This window comes from Cyanistes caeruleus, chromosome 1 (assembly GCF_971803275.1).
Source record: "Cyanistes caeruleus chromosome 1, bCyaCae1.hap1.1, whole genome shotgun sequence".
Lineage (NCBI taxonomy): Eukaryota > Metazoa > Chordata > Aves > Passeriformes > Paridae > Cyanistes > Cyanistes caeruleus.
In genome coordinates, this window is record NC_141701.1 from 124651031 (window position 1) to 124670212 (window position 19182).

The window sequence follows — 19182 nt, forward strand, 5'->3', positions numbered from 1 at the left end:
TATCTGAGTTTCTGCGGCTTGCAAGTAAGCTGAATGTTGCTTTGGTTTACACCCATTATAAGTAACTTATTTCAGTGAATTGCAAAAGATTAGCTGCTGCAAAATTCAGTCCATGAGGAAGGTAGTTTTAGCTTTTAAGTAGAACAGTGAGCATAGAGGAAATAGTGGTGATTCTCATGTCATACAAAGTAAAACATAAGGGGAAGTACAAAAGATTTCCCATTTCTCTTTGCTGTTGCAGCATCTCAGGTCATGGCTTCAGAATTTTTATATGATAGTTATGACCCTACTATTAAAAATATTCAGTTATTGCTCAGGCAGAGCTGTGGAAGTCCAAGCAAGCTTTATCTGGGCTAGATTTTACAGGTGGAGGCCTGAATTGTGTAAGAAGAAATAGTTCACCTGTAAGAAATATTATGATTTTTAACTTTTCTATGTGTTGCTGAATGAGCCTTTTATACCACAGAGCTCTGTTAAGATTCTAGTTATTATTTCAAGAGCTGAAAATACAGTAAGTGCTTGGGTTTTTATTAATAGGTTTAGAAAAATCAGTAACTGATGCCTAAGAATGCCTGCTTTTTCTCTACATTTGACTGCCAAAACAGAATGAATGTATATTGTTCTTGAGCAAAAATATATTTTTAAACATATTTTAATCTTGTACAGAGATTAAAGGTGTGAGTCTTTTATCCATGTCTTTATCTTTTTCAGAACTCTTTCAAGATCTGAGCCAATTACAGGAGACATGGCTTGCAGAAGGTAAGGGAAAAAACTGCTTGTAAAAAGAGAAAAAACAACTCTGGAGAGGAAAAAAAAAAGTCCTGAACTTGCTGTCTTAATGTTCAGCCCAATTAATTGAGCTCTAAAAGAGCCACCTCATGTGTCATGCATACATTAGAGCCTCTGATGAGTTTGTCTTTGGGGACTCTGGGGCTGCTCTACCCAGTGTCATCACAAATTACCAGGAGAAATTGCTTCCAGCTCACAATCACATCTGCTTTTGGCAAGAACTAATGCACCAAGACTTCAAGTTCTAAGCCTCTGTTCAGATTTTAATTGCAATTGATCAGGTTTATATTATTGTACCTCGAGAGACTACATACAGCCAGAACTGGGCTTGCTGTTTCCTTTTCAGCAGCACATATAATTATTTGGTGTTCTGGTGGAGTACTTTTCTGATGGCAGAAATTAGTTTCTCTGGGTTCATCGGGACGGGATGCTTCAAGATTTAAGTGCAAGTGTCTTCTTTCCACCTTGTTCACAACACAGAACATTAGGTGTGTATGAAATACTTAACTAGTACTTTTTCTTTCTTTTCCTTTTTTTTTTTCTCCCCCCCCCCTCGCAAAACCTTTAAATATTTTGCATGTTATTTTTGTCTTTGTATTTGTAGTCATGAGATTCTGTACCGGGTGATTAAGAAACTGTTTTACAGATGCATGTTCTTTTAAGTATTTCAAATAATCTTGCAGAGCACATTCTAGTGAAGAGACAAGGTTTAAGAACAATAATGTGCAAAGCTGAATTTTCAGTAGTTGTTGAGAGATTAATTTAACAGTAACAAAAATGTGCTGCTGCATTAGGAGAACTTTAACAAGTTACAAGGTACCTTTTTGCTTGTTGAAGTCTATTTGTTTTCAGCAATATTTTCTGATTTTTATTTTGTTTGATATTTGCAGTACTGTTTATTTGAAGCATAAAGATTTTTGTGCTATATCTGTTCTTAATATTTCTGGTCAATTTTTTATGTAAACTTCTGCATCTGAAATAGACATAAATTTGATGCAAGTTGAAATAATCTATCCAGATTCATCCTGATTTAAATGAATGTGAGTATTCACATATGTTTAATTTTTTTCCTGTACAGGACTATGCGCAGCTGTTTATAAAAGAAATGTAAAAGAGATATTCTGGGGTATATTTGGGTTGTTTTCTTTTGTTTGTTTTTTTTTCTTTTGTGTGTGTATGTGTGTAGTTTTTTTTGTTTTTGTTTAAAAGGAGGGATGTTGGGGTGAAATGCTTGATATTGGTGTTCATAGAAAGGGAAATATTGCTGATGAGTACTTGCTTATGCCCTGATTCTGTTTTAACAGCTTTTTGTGTAGTTTCTTTACCTGTAAGTAAGTTGTGAGGTATTGTTTATTTTGATGACATTTTTATTCTGCTAGTATTAGTTTCAGTATGGGGTTATTCTGTGTATGATCACAAACCCCTCCTGAAATTAATGGAACAGGGAATATATTTTTATGAACTAATAAAATTCTTCCCTAATAATTGCAAATAGGATGTCCTGTACTAAGATAATTTTTTTAGTATAATGCTCAGATGCAACTGTTACTGTCTCCCTGTCTTAATTTTCCTAGGGAACTCTTTACATTGTATCATCTCATTCATGTTAGCAAATCAGAAACATGTTAAAATGCTACTTGAAAGATACTATTGTTTAATTTAGAGGTTAACTTTCAGTTTGATTTTTTTTCACTGGCATGGATGGTTTTGTTTCTGAAAAATGATTAAATTTCTTTGATCTTAAGTCAGAAAAAATACAGGCAGATTCATAAAGCATGTGGAGATAATAATGGAAGTTTGAAAAACAATGCAGAATTTAGAACTAATTTGATCATTTCCATAGGTACATTTATTAATGTAATGGCAATTTTTATTCTGAAGGCGCTGCTTATTTGAGACTAGAAGCACTTGTTTGAGAGCCTTTTTACCTCTTTATAAGAGTGTATTTCACTGAAAAAAATTAGATAGGTTTTGAGAGAGAAGGTTTCTAGTCCTATGTCAGGTCAAATTACCTTTATAAAGGCAGATAAAATAATCTGGGAAATATCTAAAAATAAAAAAAAAAAAAGTGCTGTTTGTTTTTTGGTTTTTTTTACCTAGCAGAAAGTAATAAAGCTAAATAATGCTATTTTCCCACAGTATACTGCAACTAAATATTACAGGTTTTTCAGTGTTCTAGAAGTACTTTAAGAAATCTCTGTTTCGGGCCATGCCATGGATGGAGCTGTTTCATGAAACACAAACTGCAGAGCTTTTCTTAAGGCTAAACTAAAATTGAAATAAAAAGTTAGGATGACAACATCAAGTATTGAGCTATTAGCTTGACCCCAAAGTTTTATGAAAAAAACCCGCCCTTAACAACTTTTGTTAGTCTTTATAATGTGCTAGTGTTTGAGCTTTTGTAGCTCATTGTAGCTCTGCTCAAGTGTCTATATGGATGAGTTTAGCCAGGAAACAGATTTTGAAATCAGACTTGTTTACCCATTGCTAGATGTGTCCATTTATGTTCTTCTGGACCTTGCTAGGCTAGAAGTCTGCCAATTTGGCAGCATCAGTACTGTTTACATATTTCTTTTCATAATGCTTTGGAGCCAGGGAAATGACCATGAAATTTTGACCCTTTTTAAGAAAAGCAGTGGCAGCTGACCAGGTTTCTCCCACTAGTTCAGATCCCCACTGGGGAGTAACCAGGTCAAAAAATCTACTTAGTAGTTAGGAGAAGAAAGTGAGTTGCATTTTATGTCACACAAAAATAATGCTTGTGGATTTCTTTTCTTTGTTTTGCTTTTCCTGAAGCTGTCCTTACTGCATTATATACTTTAGCCTGAGGATTTTTACAGTTAGTGTCACCTGTGACAAGTTGGTGGTAAACAAGTAAAGAAGAAAGGAAATGTATTCTTTTCCTCTTGGAAATGGTGGGAGGTTCAGTTGTATTAAAGTATTAATCCAAATGTAAACAATTCAGTAACCTCTTTAATATTTTATTACAACATAATTAACAAGCTGAATACTACTTACAGAGAGCTCACAGATGTATTCCACTAGCTGCATAGTAGATTTTTATGGAAATGAGTTTTGCTTCTTACTCTGTGTTGTATTATATATGTAGGAAAGACTCTAAATTATTTTGATGTAAAACTTACTCCGAAAAAGGTTGCTCTGTGTCAATTGTTATGCAAGACAGAACATAGAGTATAACAGTTATCTCATGTTGGAAATTGAAAATGGGAACCCTTCAATAATTTTTTTCAATGTTCAGCCTTGAAATAGTTAAAGTTGCCTAGTGCTAAGCGAGACAAATATTATTTGGATTTTATCTTTTATATTTAAATAACTCAGTGGCAACATTTTGACATGATAATACTATAAAATTACTTTATTGATTCAATGTTTTTGGAATCAGATTGGTTCTTTCAGGTAGCAATTGTTTGGTGACTTGAAAAAAGTGGTTAAAATATTAATTTAATGTTACCTTGTCATGGTACCTCTTCCTACTTATTGTGCAACAAAATGAAGAGAGAACAAATTGTTAGTGAGTGAGTGCCTCCTTTCTATGGTGAAAACATTTGGTTTTGGGGAATACTAGAGAAACAAAAAACTCAGATTTAAAAGAAAATATTATTTAGATACTAATTTCTCTTACAGCTTGTTCAAGATAAACAAAAGGAATCCCAAGCGAAGACAAATAATAAATTTATTCACTAGATCTGCTTCTTAGAGCGATAGCTAGTAATTCGCAGATGGCAATATACTAAAAAATAAAAATGTAACTTTTTTTTGTGATTTGAAGAACATACAAAAAGATTAAGTACACAGGAAGTGGTTTGAAGTAACAGCTACAGGTAACGGGTTCGTGCCTCTACTGCAGCTCAACTAAATTGAGTGGATGGCTTCTTCAGGCTACTGGTATTCAGAAGCCCCTTCTTAGTGTCTGAGAGTAAGTAATTTCTCTCAAATAATTATTGCCCAACTTTGGAATGAACTTAAGTTTTTTCCCCTCTGTTCTCCTGATGTGAAGGTCCCACCAGTGTTGCAGTGATGTCTAAGCGAGTGTTGACTTGTAGTTTATTTCTTGAATGAGGAGGTGTGAAAGGAAATAGTTTCTAGGTCTTGAAGGATTGCTTTTAATAAGAGAGAGTACTGGATCTTCAAATGTTAGTCCAGTTAGAGAGGCTTTGTTTAATCTGGCTAACTAGCATTTTTCTGCCAAAAAGTTGTAAAATTTAGCCAGTGTAAGGCAGATGGTATATAGCTACATTCAAGAATTATCCACATTTTTATAGGAGCAATAAGAGTCAAGAAATAGTAATTTAATACCTCCATGACTGAAGCCTGCCTGACAGGAGCAAACATTCTTAAAAGCAGTGAAAACACTTTCAGTTTGTAGTATAGAGAGTACATTTTTTAATTTTATTTTTTTTTGTGGACTCTAGTGATTTGATAGATTTGATTTGCTAGTACTCACAGCTCATGATCATAAATATATGCACAAAAAAAGAGAGGAGTTAGATTAAGCAAAATGGGAGGAAAAGGAATGTTATTAAAAAAAATCTGAAATAAAAAAAAACCGAAAATGTGCAAGTCTGAAACTCTGTGCAGTAATAAACTTCTTCATGTTTTTCTTGTTTGCTAGAAAAGTAAATAATTTTACTCAAAATCATAATTTTCAGAAGCATAGAGGGGTTTGCTAACTGTGAGGCACATAGCAAAATATTAAATGTGAGTACCCCTTTTAAAACTAACCTTTTTTCTCATTTTTAGTATAGCAGCAAATGAAGAACAGATTCTGCAAACCCATCTTCATATTCCTTGGGATTATTCATATAAGGAAGAATTTTGAGATCTGGAGCTAGTTTTGAAGTGCATTTAAGTTTATTAGTCAGAGCATCTCACGTTATGTAAAAAGGGTTTGGGGTTGTTTTGACAGCAAATCCAGTGCTTTTGGGAAATAATATTTTTTACCGTCTTGAAATTTATCACTGTTTTGCCTTCCCAGTGTTTCTTTGTTAGAAACAGTTGTTCCCGTGGAAAAAGAACAGCCACCAGCCAACACCACCCCCCCCCCCACACCAGTTCTTGCAGGAATACTTACAATTTAGCCAGTCTTTCAGATACTCAGAAGTGACAATGAATCAAAGAAAACTCAATAGATCCATTACTGTTGAGGCCCGAAGTCTTATTTTAGCTGAGGCCAAAATACTACTGCTCATATAGGATTTCCTGTCAATTTCAATTTCTTTTGCCACTTTGAATAAATGATGGATATTTTAAAACTAATTGCTCTTAGCTCTAAAAGTGAAGCATGAGGTCAGAGCACACAGTACCGCAGGAAGTGTTCTGCTACCCAAAATAAAGTTTTAAGTGAAGCATTTTCAGCTTCTTGTTTTTCTGGACAGTTTCCATTTATTTTTTTTTTAACAGGAACACCTTTCTCTGGAGTGCAGCTGAGCTTTTGGGAGCAGTTTGTGAGTGGGAGAAGGAAGAGTTAAGTTTAAGCCCTTTATAGTTTGCTTTACTTTTCATTTATTAAATAACGTTCCTTAGCAGGTCTGTGCTGCATCTTGAGACAAAGCAGTGAAATCACTGTGTTTATGCCTAAAGTTCAAGTTTACTTTGCTGTAGCTTTCTGGAAGGGTGTGACATGAAAAGCTTGTGGTTGGGGCCACATGGTTCATGCTGGACTGTGTTTTTGTGAATGGAGGCAGAACTCCAGTTCTGACTGCTTGTCTTGAGGAATTGCTTCGGAGATCAGCTGTCTCATTCACTGGCAGAAAGAATGACTCATACATCTTCTGCCTTGTTTGGCTCCAGGTCATTGTTACAGTGGATAGAGCTGGTTTTAATTAAATATTAACTCCTTTTGTCCTGGATGCTTGTTAATGGGGACTTTTTTTGTTTACTCAAAATGAAAGCAAGCTAACAGGCCCAAGTTCTAAACTCTTTTCCCTCCAAATTGTTTTCCCTTTGCAAAATGAGCCATCAGTTCAGCCTTTCAAAGAGTGTTTAAAGCTCTAAAACTACAAACAAATATTAAGTATTTTTGTGCTGTGAATGTTTGCATAGCTCAGTAGGTAGTGAAACTGTAAAACTTAAACTGATAACATCTTCAAGATCATCATTAATGTTTCTGCATGCTTTCCAAATCCTCTTGAGACATTATAGCTACAGTCAGAAGGAAAAAAAAAAATCAACTTTTGGTAATATTCTAGGCTGAGCTGGATAGTATATGCTGCAGATGTTGTCTGCTTCAGGAGTCTGAGACTTGATGGCTCTGAATGTGGAATGAACTAATGTAGCTGCTTCTGCTATAAGCAGTAAAAGCCACGTGCTTAATATCCTTCAAAACCTTTTATTAGTCTTTTGGAATATACTTGCCTTCTCAAACCCCCCTAATTAAGTAGCTCAAGGAAATGTTCTCATTCAGATGGGTGATCATTTCAGATATCTTTTTTCAATTTCTCCCTGAATGGCAAAGTTAGAAAAAAAAAAAAGTTTTGGTGATTTATGCATTGTGTCTTGTGTATATTAACAGAAGCTTTTATGGCAGCCTTGCTAAGTTGCAGTATTTGTGAATAAAAGCGGAATGAATGGCCTATGTATATAAATGTGTAGACAGCTGTGACACTGCAAGTTACGTTTTCCTTTCAGACATTCATGTTGAAGTGTCTTTACCTGCCTATTTAATTTGCTGCAAAATCTACCTGTAATTATCCAAAATCCAGGTACAAAAGCCCTCTTCTGCTTGAGCAAAGGGATGATGTATCCCAGTGATACAGCATCTCACGGCGAAATGCTGGTGGAAGGAGTCTCTGTAAGATGATGCATTCATTTCAGCAGTATCATCGTGTGCAAGTTTCAGCTCTGCTTGTTTAAGAATAATATCAGATTCAGTGAACTCATGTCTACCAGTTAGCAGGTTATTTTAATTTCTCTGTATAGGCTTCTGGGCTCCTTTCTAAGGTACTGATGCTACTAAATTTACATTCCAGTTGGAAATGCATGGCAATGCATTCTAGTTTGAATGTTTTGGATGCTGTTATTTGTTTTGTTTTTATTTGGCAGGGTTTTAAACACTTCTTAACTTGCTGCATTCCTTTTTCTACAGAGGCTTTTAAGGCTATGTTAATATTGCATTTAAAGTAAATTTTAACAGCATGTTCTCCACCTGTTTCTAGAGAACCGATTAAGTGATGTGCTCCGTCTCTATTAAATATGCCTTCATAAATTTTGGGGATCCATGAATGAAGTACATTATTCTTGTTTACTCCATAAACGAGAGCAAATGAGGGGTAATGACAGTAATATAGTGGTTTCCATGACAGTTCAACCAGATATATTTTATTTTTTTTCTTACTCTATGGCTGGGGGAAACTGATACTGATGTATACATAAATCTCTACAACAGATTTTTTTTCTGGACTAAGTCAAATTAAACTTATAGTACCAGAACGAAGCACCGGTGAAGCTGTCCAGTGCACAGAAGATGCTCTCTGGAAAGTTATATGATATTTCTGTCCCTGTTTTGCAACCACTAAATGTAGCCTCTTTATTTAAACAGAAGGGGTTTTGTTTTCTTTGAGGCTTTTAAAGACATCCTAGATTCACAAACATATATATATATATGTATCTACATATGCATGTATATATAAAATGCAGGTGCATGTTAAAAAAATTAATTCTGCTAGCCTCCTTGCTACATTTGAAAACGATAGCTGGCTTATGAAAAATGTGTGGGATGTGTCTTCTGTAAACAAGAAGTTACTTGATTCAATTACTTTAAATTTGAATGTACTCACAGACGCTTCACAAACAACTGGAAATATAAGAAAACTTAGGAACTGATTTTTAAGTAGAAAACCTTGATTTCCTAATCAGATTTTTCTGTGACAGTCAAATAGTCGGCATTTTTGTAAGGAAAATGCCAAACATCCACATGTAGTCAATTGCATGAAATGTCAGAAATTGCGGAGTGTTAGTGTTGGCCTCATCCTGTCCCTGAGTTCATTCTTGGTAAAACTTCTGTGGTTTCTCTGGAAGAAAGAGAAATTGAATGCATCAAAATAGTCAGAATATTTCAGTTGGTAGTGTTTTATACAGCTTCAAACTTCGAGGAACCAGTATGTCCTCAGAGGTACTGGTTTATTGTAAAAGGATGGATTAGTGTCAGCTTTGATTTTGTTTGGTATTTTTTTAATTAGAAACCCAAACAAGAGAGCAACAGTAGCTATGCTTTTATTTTCAAAATAAGGCTAATTATTCAGTGTATTTATCTTACAATTATTTTCAAATCTGTATTTGTGCATTTCCAAGGTAATTTTTTTTTTAAGGGGTATTTGCTGCAATACAACAGTAGGATTTTAAATTTATTTTAAAACCCAGAGCAAATAAATTTTCAGTATTATGAGCCTGATTCTGAACTCTTTACCCAGGAAAAAACCTTCCAGTTAAGTCATTAGAAATATTTCCTGAGTAAAGGAGTGGAGATCTTGTCCATGAAGAGCACTGTAGTGCACATTCAAAATAATTGTGAGTAATTTTAATTAAGTACATATCTTTAATTCAAAAAATTATATTAAAACTAGCAGAAATTGCACATATATAATGGGGAATATGCACTTTCTATACTAGAAAGTGTTCTGAAGGGCATTAAAGTTACATTTTATCATTTAAAATATTTGAGAACATTTGATAGTCACAGTTTCGATGAATGAATTTATAAGCAGCATTTACCTTTCAGATCTTGTTGGGTAACCAAATCATGGCAGATATTAACTTTTAATTAAGATCATATGAATTATTTGCTTGTCTTTGGACAAGAACTGTGGAAAATGTTTTTAAATTGTAATTTTATGCAGCTTTGCTGTGGTGATTCCAGTTAGTATGTATGTTGAGGAAAAGATGACAAAGTTAAGAGAAGATAAGCTGGATCTCTCTTGCGATGTACCAGAAACAGTCATGCTCTGAGGATGCCGTTTCTCTGTGTAATGTTCTGCAGTTATTTAAATGTATTCATCTATAATAAACATTAAGTGCTATTTCAGCTTAAATGGTTTAAATGAGTTTACCACACAGTTTGAGAGATGGCTAATGTCTTAGATATACAACGAAAAGGAACTGCGGTGCAAGGGGGGCAAAATTATCTATCAGCAGACCATGAAATGATTGTATTTAATAGCTCAGGTTTGTGACGGAAGTTTCCTCAAAACAAAGATGATCTTACATAACGCAAATGGATATTAATCGGAATTTTTACTTTAAGTAAATGTTTTTCGGTGTCTGAAATGTTGCCATTGAACGAGGAATTCTGTGGTCTGGTAAAATAGTTCTTTTTGAATATTTAAAACAGTATCAGAAAATCCCTACTGTGTTGGCTGACTGCCACGAACAATGGGAATCACTTTTAAGTAAGCCGAAGGTGTGGTAGTTTCAGGTTAAAGAAGCATTAGTGTTAATCAACGGGATTTGGTTTTATGCGGACTTTATGTGCAGTTCTTTTGAAAATGAGCACTAATGAGTTTTACCAGTGGCATGGTAGGTCCAGACCCTGGTACAGGGAGTGAGGCAAGGCCAGTGAGCCCCCACATCCTCCCATTCCTCATTGCTCTGTGCCGGGGCTTCTGTGGACTCACTGCACCACGCAGCTTCACCCCAGGGTTTATCTGATATTAAAATGATGCGCTTGCCTGATTTTCATCCTCAACAATGAAGAAACAAAAAATCATAATTTTAAACTTGGCTGTACTTTGAATTAAGCACAAGAGTCTTTATTTATGCTTTAATGGCTTATTTTAATTCTTGTTTCTTGTTTTTTGTTTGTTTTTTGTTTTCCTTTCTTCAGCTCAGGTACCTGACAATGATGAGCAGTTTGTGCCAGACTATCAGGCTGAAAGTTGTAAGTATACTACAAATCATCACTTTCTTAAAATATATATATTTGTATATTTATATCTGTGTCTTCATATTCATTTTGTCATCTGTGGTCATGTGATAGCTCCTTTTGTTGGTCGGTGACATCAGTGTGATGAATAGATAAAGCAAGTGGCATTTTGATGTGCAGCCAAAAGAACTTGTTTGGGCTGAAGGTATAACCTTTAGCAGGGGGCCCTTTCCTGTCATTTCCACCCTCAGCCCCAGGGAAGCATGGAAAAACTTAGGTTGTGGAGGTGGAAGGAGTTTCTTTGTCTGTAGAGTGAGCAGAGGAGCTTTTTAGCCAGTACAGATTAGATATTGTGGGACATAAGATACATCTCTGCTGAGCAGAGGTCTGGCTGCTCAACATGTTTTGTGTATGAATAAAGAAATAAAATTCTCCACATAATCAATCAAATAAAGCTGAAGCATTTTTAAGTAGTCTTAGCATGTGGCATTTTCTTGCTTAAACAATATTTTCCTTTGAGTTAATTGGTGGAAAGAGAAGTTATGTTAAGCTGGGTGCTTTGCATTGCTTTCTACTTACTTAACAAGATCCTAAACTTATTTTTATCAGCCTGTACCTTTCAAGTCTCGCCTTCACCTATTAAAATCCTCCTATTCTGTTAAATGCTGGCTCTGTTTTGCTGTACCTGCTGTTCTGTGGTATTGGGTGATTGCAAGGGCATAGCCTGAGAAACATCTGACAGTCACAGACTTCTTTTTGCAGTTTTCTTCTTCATGGCCTCTTCCCCATCATCAGAGGTCTCTTCTAAACAGTGTCAGCTGATTGCAGCAGAGCACATGCTAGCTTTTCCATTTTGCTAAATAACTTAAATAGTTTATCCTATTGGAGTGAATTACTGCGGTTCACTAAACCAGATAGCTGTTAAACACGGCGTTCATGTACTGAAATACTTAAATTAATATAGAGAGATTAGGAAGAATTGTATTAAAATAGTCTTTAACCCAAAAAACAAATTCACACTTGCTGAATTTTCCTATAAATCTTTTAGATTATTTTTATTATTATAGTTATTATTTTAACTATTATTTAGTTATTAAGAAGCTGTTTTAAGAAGAATTTATTGAGAATATTCATAACAGCATTTAGTGAGATAAAAAAAAAAACCTACACTTTTTTTTAATCCCCTGGAATTGTACTATTCTTTGCAGCATAGTATCCCTGCACAGCAACAATTTAAATTAGTTTTTCTCCCAAAGTTCCTGTACATATGCTAACCAGCAATCATGGTCTCTTTTAAACTTTGAAAACTGCCTTTTATAACAGAGATTTGTTTTTTTTACCTTCAAAGTCTTCAAAGACTTTTTTTTTTTTAATTAAATTATAATATGAAAGACAAAACAATCTACAAATTGAAAATCAGATATGTTACTTTACATATGGATCTGTGTCCAAATATAGTCATTCATGCATATACCTTTGTGTAAGAGTACAAAGTTCAACTGGGGCTTCTATTAACCCACAATTATCGTTACACAACAAGTCAATGATTCTTGGAAAATAATTTGTGGACTGTGAATGAAAAGCCCCATTGAAGCTGGCCACTGCTTTTGGTGATAAAGAAATTCTCCTAATATGGCTATTTTATTAATGCTGTTATGTTTCAAAGTTCCTTAGCCACAGCTTACACAGTATTATCAAAGGAACATTTATTTCTTAATTTCAGTTGGCTTCTTTATCTTAAGTAAAGGTCAGGAGAGCTTCCTGGAGAGTTACTCTGGCAAAGGTTATGGAGTTTCAGACATATACTTGGATATAATGTGTGTAGCTGTGGGCTCTGCAAAACAGGAACGGAGATCAACATTACCAAAGCCATGGGGAAATTACCACCGCAGAAGTAACACAATTGTAACTGTTTTCTCTAGGATCCAAGCCTGCCTTCAAACTCCATTATAATGACTTGCTCTATGTAGTCTACAGTGCAGTACTGAGCCTGTTACTGGCAGCAGGCTGGCAGAAACGACTTATTTTTTTAAAAATCTACTTAAATTTATTTTATTCTGTTTATTTTAATTTTTTTTTAATTTTTTTTTTTAACATGGGAGAGAATTGACAAGATTTTATAGATTTAGTGTTTAATACATATAATTGAGCCTTTAGTGTTTAATACATTTAACTGAGCCAAAAATGAGGAAGGATAGAAGTGTAAACCAAGAAGGGGATCGCAGCAACTTTAGTTCAAAGGCATCTAAACTGAACTGTGCTTTGCTACAGAAATTTCATTTATGGAGCTGTTTATAGATAGGGATGTGTATGTGATGTGCAAATTGTGTAAAGAAAACTGAAGTGTTTCAGTGAAACAGTTACAGTCTGCGATCCAGGTACAAAAAATAATGTCATTTTATTTCTAGCTTCATTGCTTGAGAAAGGGGCTTTAAAGCCGAGACAGGTGTGTGCTGTTAAATTGAAAATTGTGATGTTAAATTGAAACATTTAAAAGAGACTTAATAAGCTTCAGTAACAGTGGCAGTTCTGGAACGATGTGGTTAAAATTTTCTTGCCTAGAAATCACCAGCTTGGTGATTTGAAGAAGTCAGCTCTTGAAGCAAGATGTGGAAGGTAGTGGAGGAACTGATACTGCCAAGATCATGTGCTGTGTCCTAGCACTGAGCAGGATTAAATGTCCCTTAAAGAGCTCTGGCTTTTGCATTTATTTTCTATAATAATGATTTTAACTAGTGAAACTGCACTGGTATTAGTAACTAGGGGAAACATTTAGTTTAGATTAGATATACAGTCCACTTTATCCACACAGGGATTTAACTTCAAAGCTAGCTTGGGACCATGAATATTTCAATTATGAGTTGCTATTAAACTTCAATCAGTTTTTGAAAAGCAAACATAATATGTGTATTTATAGTTAGGTGTGGGCTTTAGATATTATGAGTGAAATCAACAGCTAGCATAACTTCATGTGGTATTATTGACGTTATTGGAATTACGCATATTTCTGTTAGCTAAGGATCCAGCACGTCAAGCTTTAAGCTTGAGTTTACCTGTTTAAAAGTAAAATTTATTTTGTTACTCCTTTATGTCTTCTGGAAAGATGCACTTCCTACCATAAGAATTTTAGTAATGCCTGCACTTTCAAACCTTACTTTTTTGTCACCAAAGTCTTCTCTTCCCTTTTTATTAAATATTTTTTAACTTGGCATATCTGTCACAAAGAACCTTTTTGTAATTTTGTTTAGAGTGAGTGGAATTTAGAGTAGATAACAACTAGCTTGTTTGGCTGAAATTTGAAAAACAAAACAGTTTGTTTTCTCGTACCTTCCTGCTTTCTGTGAGCACTGAAATTCTTGAGTTCTAAGAGACAAAAATGTGTAAATTTTCAAATTCAAAAATATTGAATTGCATATTAAATAGGGTAATTTTCTAACTTTTTAATTTCCATTCTTGCAAAAAATAAAAATTCCACAGAAGGAATGAGGAATCACTTCTACAGGCTTTTACTTAAAAATTCTGGTTTAGGCAGGTTGGTTTTTTCTCTTTTTGAATCTGCTTCTACAATGCAGTTCATTTGTTTGATGAGCATTCAGGTAACTTCTTAATGACTATTCTTTAAAAATGACATGAAAAGTTGTGTAAAACAAAGACGTAAAAAATCTGTTTCCTCTAAAAAGATGAATATTTTGGGTTTTTTTTTTAATCAGCATTCTGTATGTGACACTTTTTTCTAATTCTTATCCAATTCATAAAACCTAATTAAGCTGGTTTTCCCTCCATCTAAAGTCAATATTCACATTTGGAAAAGGGTGACCTGTGTTAACTTCCTCAGATAAGGTTTCCTATTGTTTCAAGTCCATTTTCATATACTGAGGAGGAGCCAGCTCCTGAACTCGTTGCAATCAGTGGCAAGGCTTTCAGATACTGTAGAACAGCAAGGACTTTCCACTCCAGGAGCAAAAATGAATATAGTGTTCAGTTTGCTCGAAGTCAATAGCTGTTGAGGTGAAGATTACTTGCTCCCATTGTTTGGATGGTTTCTGTGACAGACACAAGAGGAAGTAGGTAGGATTTGCTGATGTTTACAAGATGTAGTTGGCAAAGAAAACTTGGTATTGTCAACAAAACACTGAATTGTAATGCGACCTTGGTACAGTTGGTTATAAATGGGGATTACTCTGCACCAAAATAGATTGCCTGGTGTCTTAATCGTATTTCGTTGTTTTGGGGTTTTTTTAATAATATATATTTGCATGGATCTACTTTTTCAGAGTTTTCTTTTAATTTTTTTTTTTCTTTTGCCCTGAAATGTCAGTTACGTATTTAAAATTAATGATAAATTCTAGACTTTGGCTTTTATTTGGTACGGAGTTAGTGAGGATTTGTCTTGTGCTTCACCCTCTTGATCAGTTTCCTTCCTTCTCATTTATTTTGTTCCTGTATTGTTTCCGAGATCATCACAGCTTTAACTTAACACTGCCAAGGGGTAAATGTTAGTGTTAGACCACATCTGTTGACAGTAAATGGGAAGGGCTGGCTGTAAAAAATCCATGCTTCTCCATGTCTGATTAAACTTTAAGATAGGAAAAATACTTTTTTTAGTAGTGATTTTGTCACTGATCTTTCATGACCTTTATTCTTTGTCTTACCTCTTTTTTTATTCTTCCAGGTTTAGTAAAGGGGCGCTTTCAATGTAGATGCCAGGAATCTTAAATTATTCAGGGATGTGCTTTTTAGATGCTCTAGCTTCAATCTTTAAAAGCCTGTTAAAGAGAGATTCTTTACATAGGCTTCAGGTAGCTGTATTCTTCTGTCATTTTAACTAATGGTGTAGGATATTCCAAATGCAGTTTAAATGAGGAAAAGCTTTAATATTTATTTATATATTTGCAGCATAGAAAATAATAAGGTTTTTTTGCATTACCAGATAAAAACTACCTCATTTGTTTTATTTTCTTTCTCTTTCTTTCTGTGAATTAAATTTCAGAAGTGAATTTCAGAATTAGAAGAGCATTTTTTGCTTGCTTTAGTATAGCAAGATGAATTGATAGAGGTTAATTTTCCCTTAGTTTAACATGTTTTGGAGAAGAAACCCTACACAATTAAAGTAGAAAACACAAGAATACTATGAGTTCTGACAGGTCAAAATGAGGCATATTTACTGGAATTGGTTTATGGTTTTGATGCAGAATAGTTTAATTTTGCAGCTTCCAGAAAAGATTTTAGTGGACTAAAAAAATGTCATTTTTTTTAATGTGATGATTCACTTCATAGGCAGCTGGTAGTCATGTCTTAGTAGTGCACAATGTTCTAGAAATTGCAGTTGGTAGTGTTTTGGTTGTCTGAGTGTGGCAAATTGCACACACTAGCATCTTTTCAGGTGTTTTTTTTGAGTGTTTTGGTTTTTGTTTTTTTTTTTTTTTATTTTGCCTTTATTTATAGTCTCTGGAAAAACCTTTTCTTTGAGTGTAGCTCTGCAAGTGTGGTGCTACAGCAGGCAGTCTGACGAATATCCTGCAAGGTGGTGCTACTTACTCCTGGTGCTGAGCCCTGGTAGGGCTTTCTGCTGCAGCTGTGTTTTGTTTCTTGCCACTTGTCTTGAAACTACTTCCTTCCATAGGTCAGATGTTGTCAAATACAGAGACATTTGCTTACTTCTTTTAGTGCATGCCCGACTGTGATGGATTCTCTCTTAAGGGCTGTGAGAGTCAGGGCTCTGTGGTTTGTTCCTGCCTTTAGCGTTGCATGACCTTGGGCATGTTGCTTAACATCTTTGTTTCTGGTTTGAAGTAGGTACAGAAATGCATGTATCACTGCTGTGAGATACACAGCTTTCTTAATGATCACTTATCTGGAGATCTCAAAAGCATTTTACAAAGACAGTCCAGTGCAATTGCTGTTGTAAGAGCCGGAGAGGTCAGACTGAGGAGTCGATGCTGACCACCTTATCTCCCTTCATAGTTGCCTTAGATAGCCTTGCTTCTTTCATTGTATCCCTGAGCACTTGTTTCCTTTGTTTATCGAAGGACTGAAACTGTTACCACCTGTTAACTTTGTTTTTTCTTTTTCTTTTTTTTTTTTTTTTTTTTTCTTTTAATTCTCATTCAAAAGAAATTAGGATTTGGTGTCTTTCAGTAAACTCATTTTGTGGCTCATTGATGTGCATTAGACTGTGCTAATAAGGGGTGTTTTTTTATTTCTTTTTCCTCTAGAAGGTTTTTGGAAATATTTAAATATGCTGTATAGTTGTGACCGTAATTGCGAGATTTCATTCTTGAAAAAGTTTTACCATGAGGGAGAGTTTCAACCGTAATGCCTTTAACTTGTGATCTTAATGGTGGAGAATTTGTGGTCTTGCTTTGATTTTAATAACCAGTTTCTGTTTATTTGCTTTTCTGCTTTTATTTTTATACTAAATTTCCTGCTTTGAAGGTGCAAAGATTTAAGATTCTCTTGGATTGCAGTAGTGATGGGGTCTCACAGATTATGTAAATACTGGTGGTGGCAGGAGCACTGTGAGACAAATTAGAAGACCCCATCAAGAACATAGCTTTTGATTTTTAAAAGTTCTAAAACTGAAACTTTCAGAGTGCCCAGCAGGCTGTGATGTGAATTTTATTGCTAATGGAAAGGTACCTCTGGGCATCTGCAGAGAGAGCAGACACTTTGTGCAGACTGGTTTAACTGCACAGGACCAATCTGAACCTGATGGTCTCCAGCAGTGTGGGGCATGGGGGGAGCCCAGGCAGCTGGACAGAGCTCTTCTTGTGGGGTTTTGTGTCCCTGTCCCCCCACTGCCCTTCCACCACCATGTCTCTGCTCAGCCAAGCTGAGTTAGTTTCCTTTCCTTAGAGCCCCATCCTTGTTTGCTGCTTTATTGCAGATTAAAGGCTTGGGTTGCATGTGAAGGTTATCAGCTAATGAATAAACTTCAGTCATCCTGTCCTGTGATAAATCAGTCTCCCAGATCAAAGATGAAGCATGTAGACCTTTTTTCTTTCAAATGGTAATTTCTTAAGGCTGTTAGATCACTTCCTAAGGTCTGTTTACATGAAAACAAAAACATTAAACATATTTTATTCAAAATGTTGAATTCTCAGTTTTGAAAAAAAACCTATTTCCTCTCTGAGGAAGCCTCTCCTCCTTCCTTCTGTGACGGTCTCATCTGTGAAAATACAAGCGATCCTCACATTGTAACTTGTGGTCACGGCAGTATTTTCTTAACACTACTGTAATTTCTGTTTTAAACCAGATAGTTCTGAATTTCGTCAGGAGTATGTAGATGTATTGCAACATTTTTTCAGTTCCAGTTGTGTTAAAGTGTGCATAAATTTCTTTTAGCTGTATTTTCACACCAAAACCAAATAAGGCAGACTGAAGGGTCTTTGTGGTTCTATTTTGATACAAAGCACTTGTTCTCCTAAAACTCCTTTCTATGCTGTGTTTTCACATAATGAATTTTGTATTTCTAGAGCAGTATAAATACTGATTTGAAAAATCTATAAGCTCTGGAATAGTGTAAAATAAGGAGCAGTCTGCAAGCTGAGTTCATCCACTTATATATTACATGTGTTTCTTTATGTAAAATGTATTTGTGGTCTGTATAATATTTTTAAGCTTTTTATTTCTGCTTCCTGCCTCAGCAACTGGAGATAGAAATCAGGCTCTTCTACAGAGTGCTGTGAAGTTTTCAAGGGATATAGCAGTTAAAAAAAGGAGGAGAGAGTGAAACTCCTCGAGATGTCAGTTAAGCACTGAGGATTCTGTGACATATTTGTGTCATGCAGGACAGAGTAGCCCTCTGTAAGCATAGAGGAAAAATAGCCCTCGTTTCAAGTTCTAAGTCCTTTTTTTTGGTCCTGTGCATTTCAGTACTAGGAAGTAATTACAGTGAAGCCATTTATAAACTGATAAATATGCACAAATGATTATATTTATTAATTCTTTTAAATTTTAGAGGTCATCAGTGTTTTTTAGGAATGGTCTAAACTTAGTTTAAACTTGTAAATGAAAAACTAATTATTTTATCAAGACATGTGCTTGTGTTTTCCCTGAGAAGGATTCCTTTCTTTTCCTTTCACTTAGTCTTCATTCTCTTTGTCTTTAAGACATTACTCTTAACAGTTCCTGGATTCTAGTATGACCTTGATGAGGTGAGTGGAGCAGTGAACTGTCTTGGTAAAGGATATCTTTATTCTTACATATATATTTCTTCTGTGTGCTGAGGATTATGCGTGCTAGAAAAGAGTGAATCATTAGCAGCTTTATTTCTGGTTGTCTTTTTTCCTGTGGCTGTTTATGAACTTATTCAGCAAATGTGGTTGCCAGTAAGTTAATGTAGTGAAATATTTTCTAGCAGTGACATTTACTGCCGAATCCTGCAGTCATTGAATACGAAGGTTACTGACTGGCCAGGTTTTTGTCTTTGAATTTATATATTATGAGTCGTCATCAAGGACATTTGAAAAATTACATGTGCAAAACCAATTCCCAGTCTTGCTAATTTGATCCTC

At 35.0% G+C, this 19182-nt stretch overlaps 1 protein-coding gene across 9 annotated transcripts in view; it reads left to right on the forward strand.

Moving 5' to 3' along the window:
- Nucleotides 1-19182, forward strand: part of ETV1 (ETS variant transcription factor 1) — a 114970-nt gene that overhangs the window by 51793 nt on the left and 43995 nt on the right. For 7 of the 9 annotated variants that reach the window (XM_086855652.1, XM_086855681.1, XM_086855658.1 and 4 more), the window contains 2 exons: nucleotides 712-759; nucleotides 10628-10681. In XM_086855652.1, the coding sequence (XP_086711778.1) occupies nucleotides 712-759; nucleotides 10628-10681 (102 nt within the window). Of the gene's footprint in view, nucleotides 1-711; nucleotides 760-1132; nucleotides 1278-10627; nucleotides 10682-14623; nucleotides 14731-19182 lie in introns of those variants that run through there. The other 2 variants (XM_086855695.1, XM_086855696.1) reach the window with 2 other exon arrangements.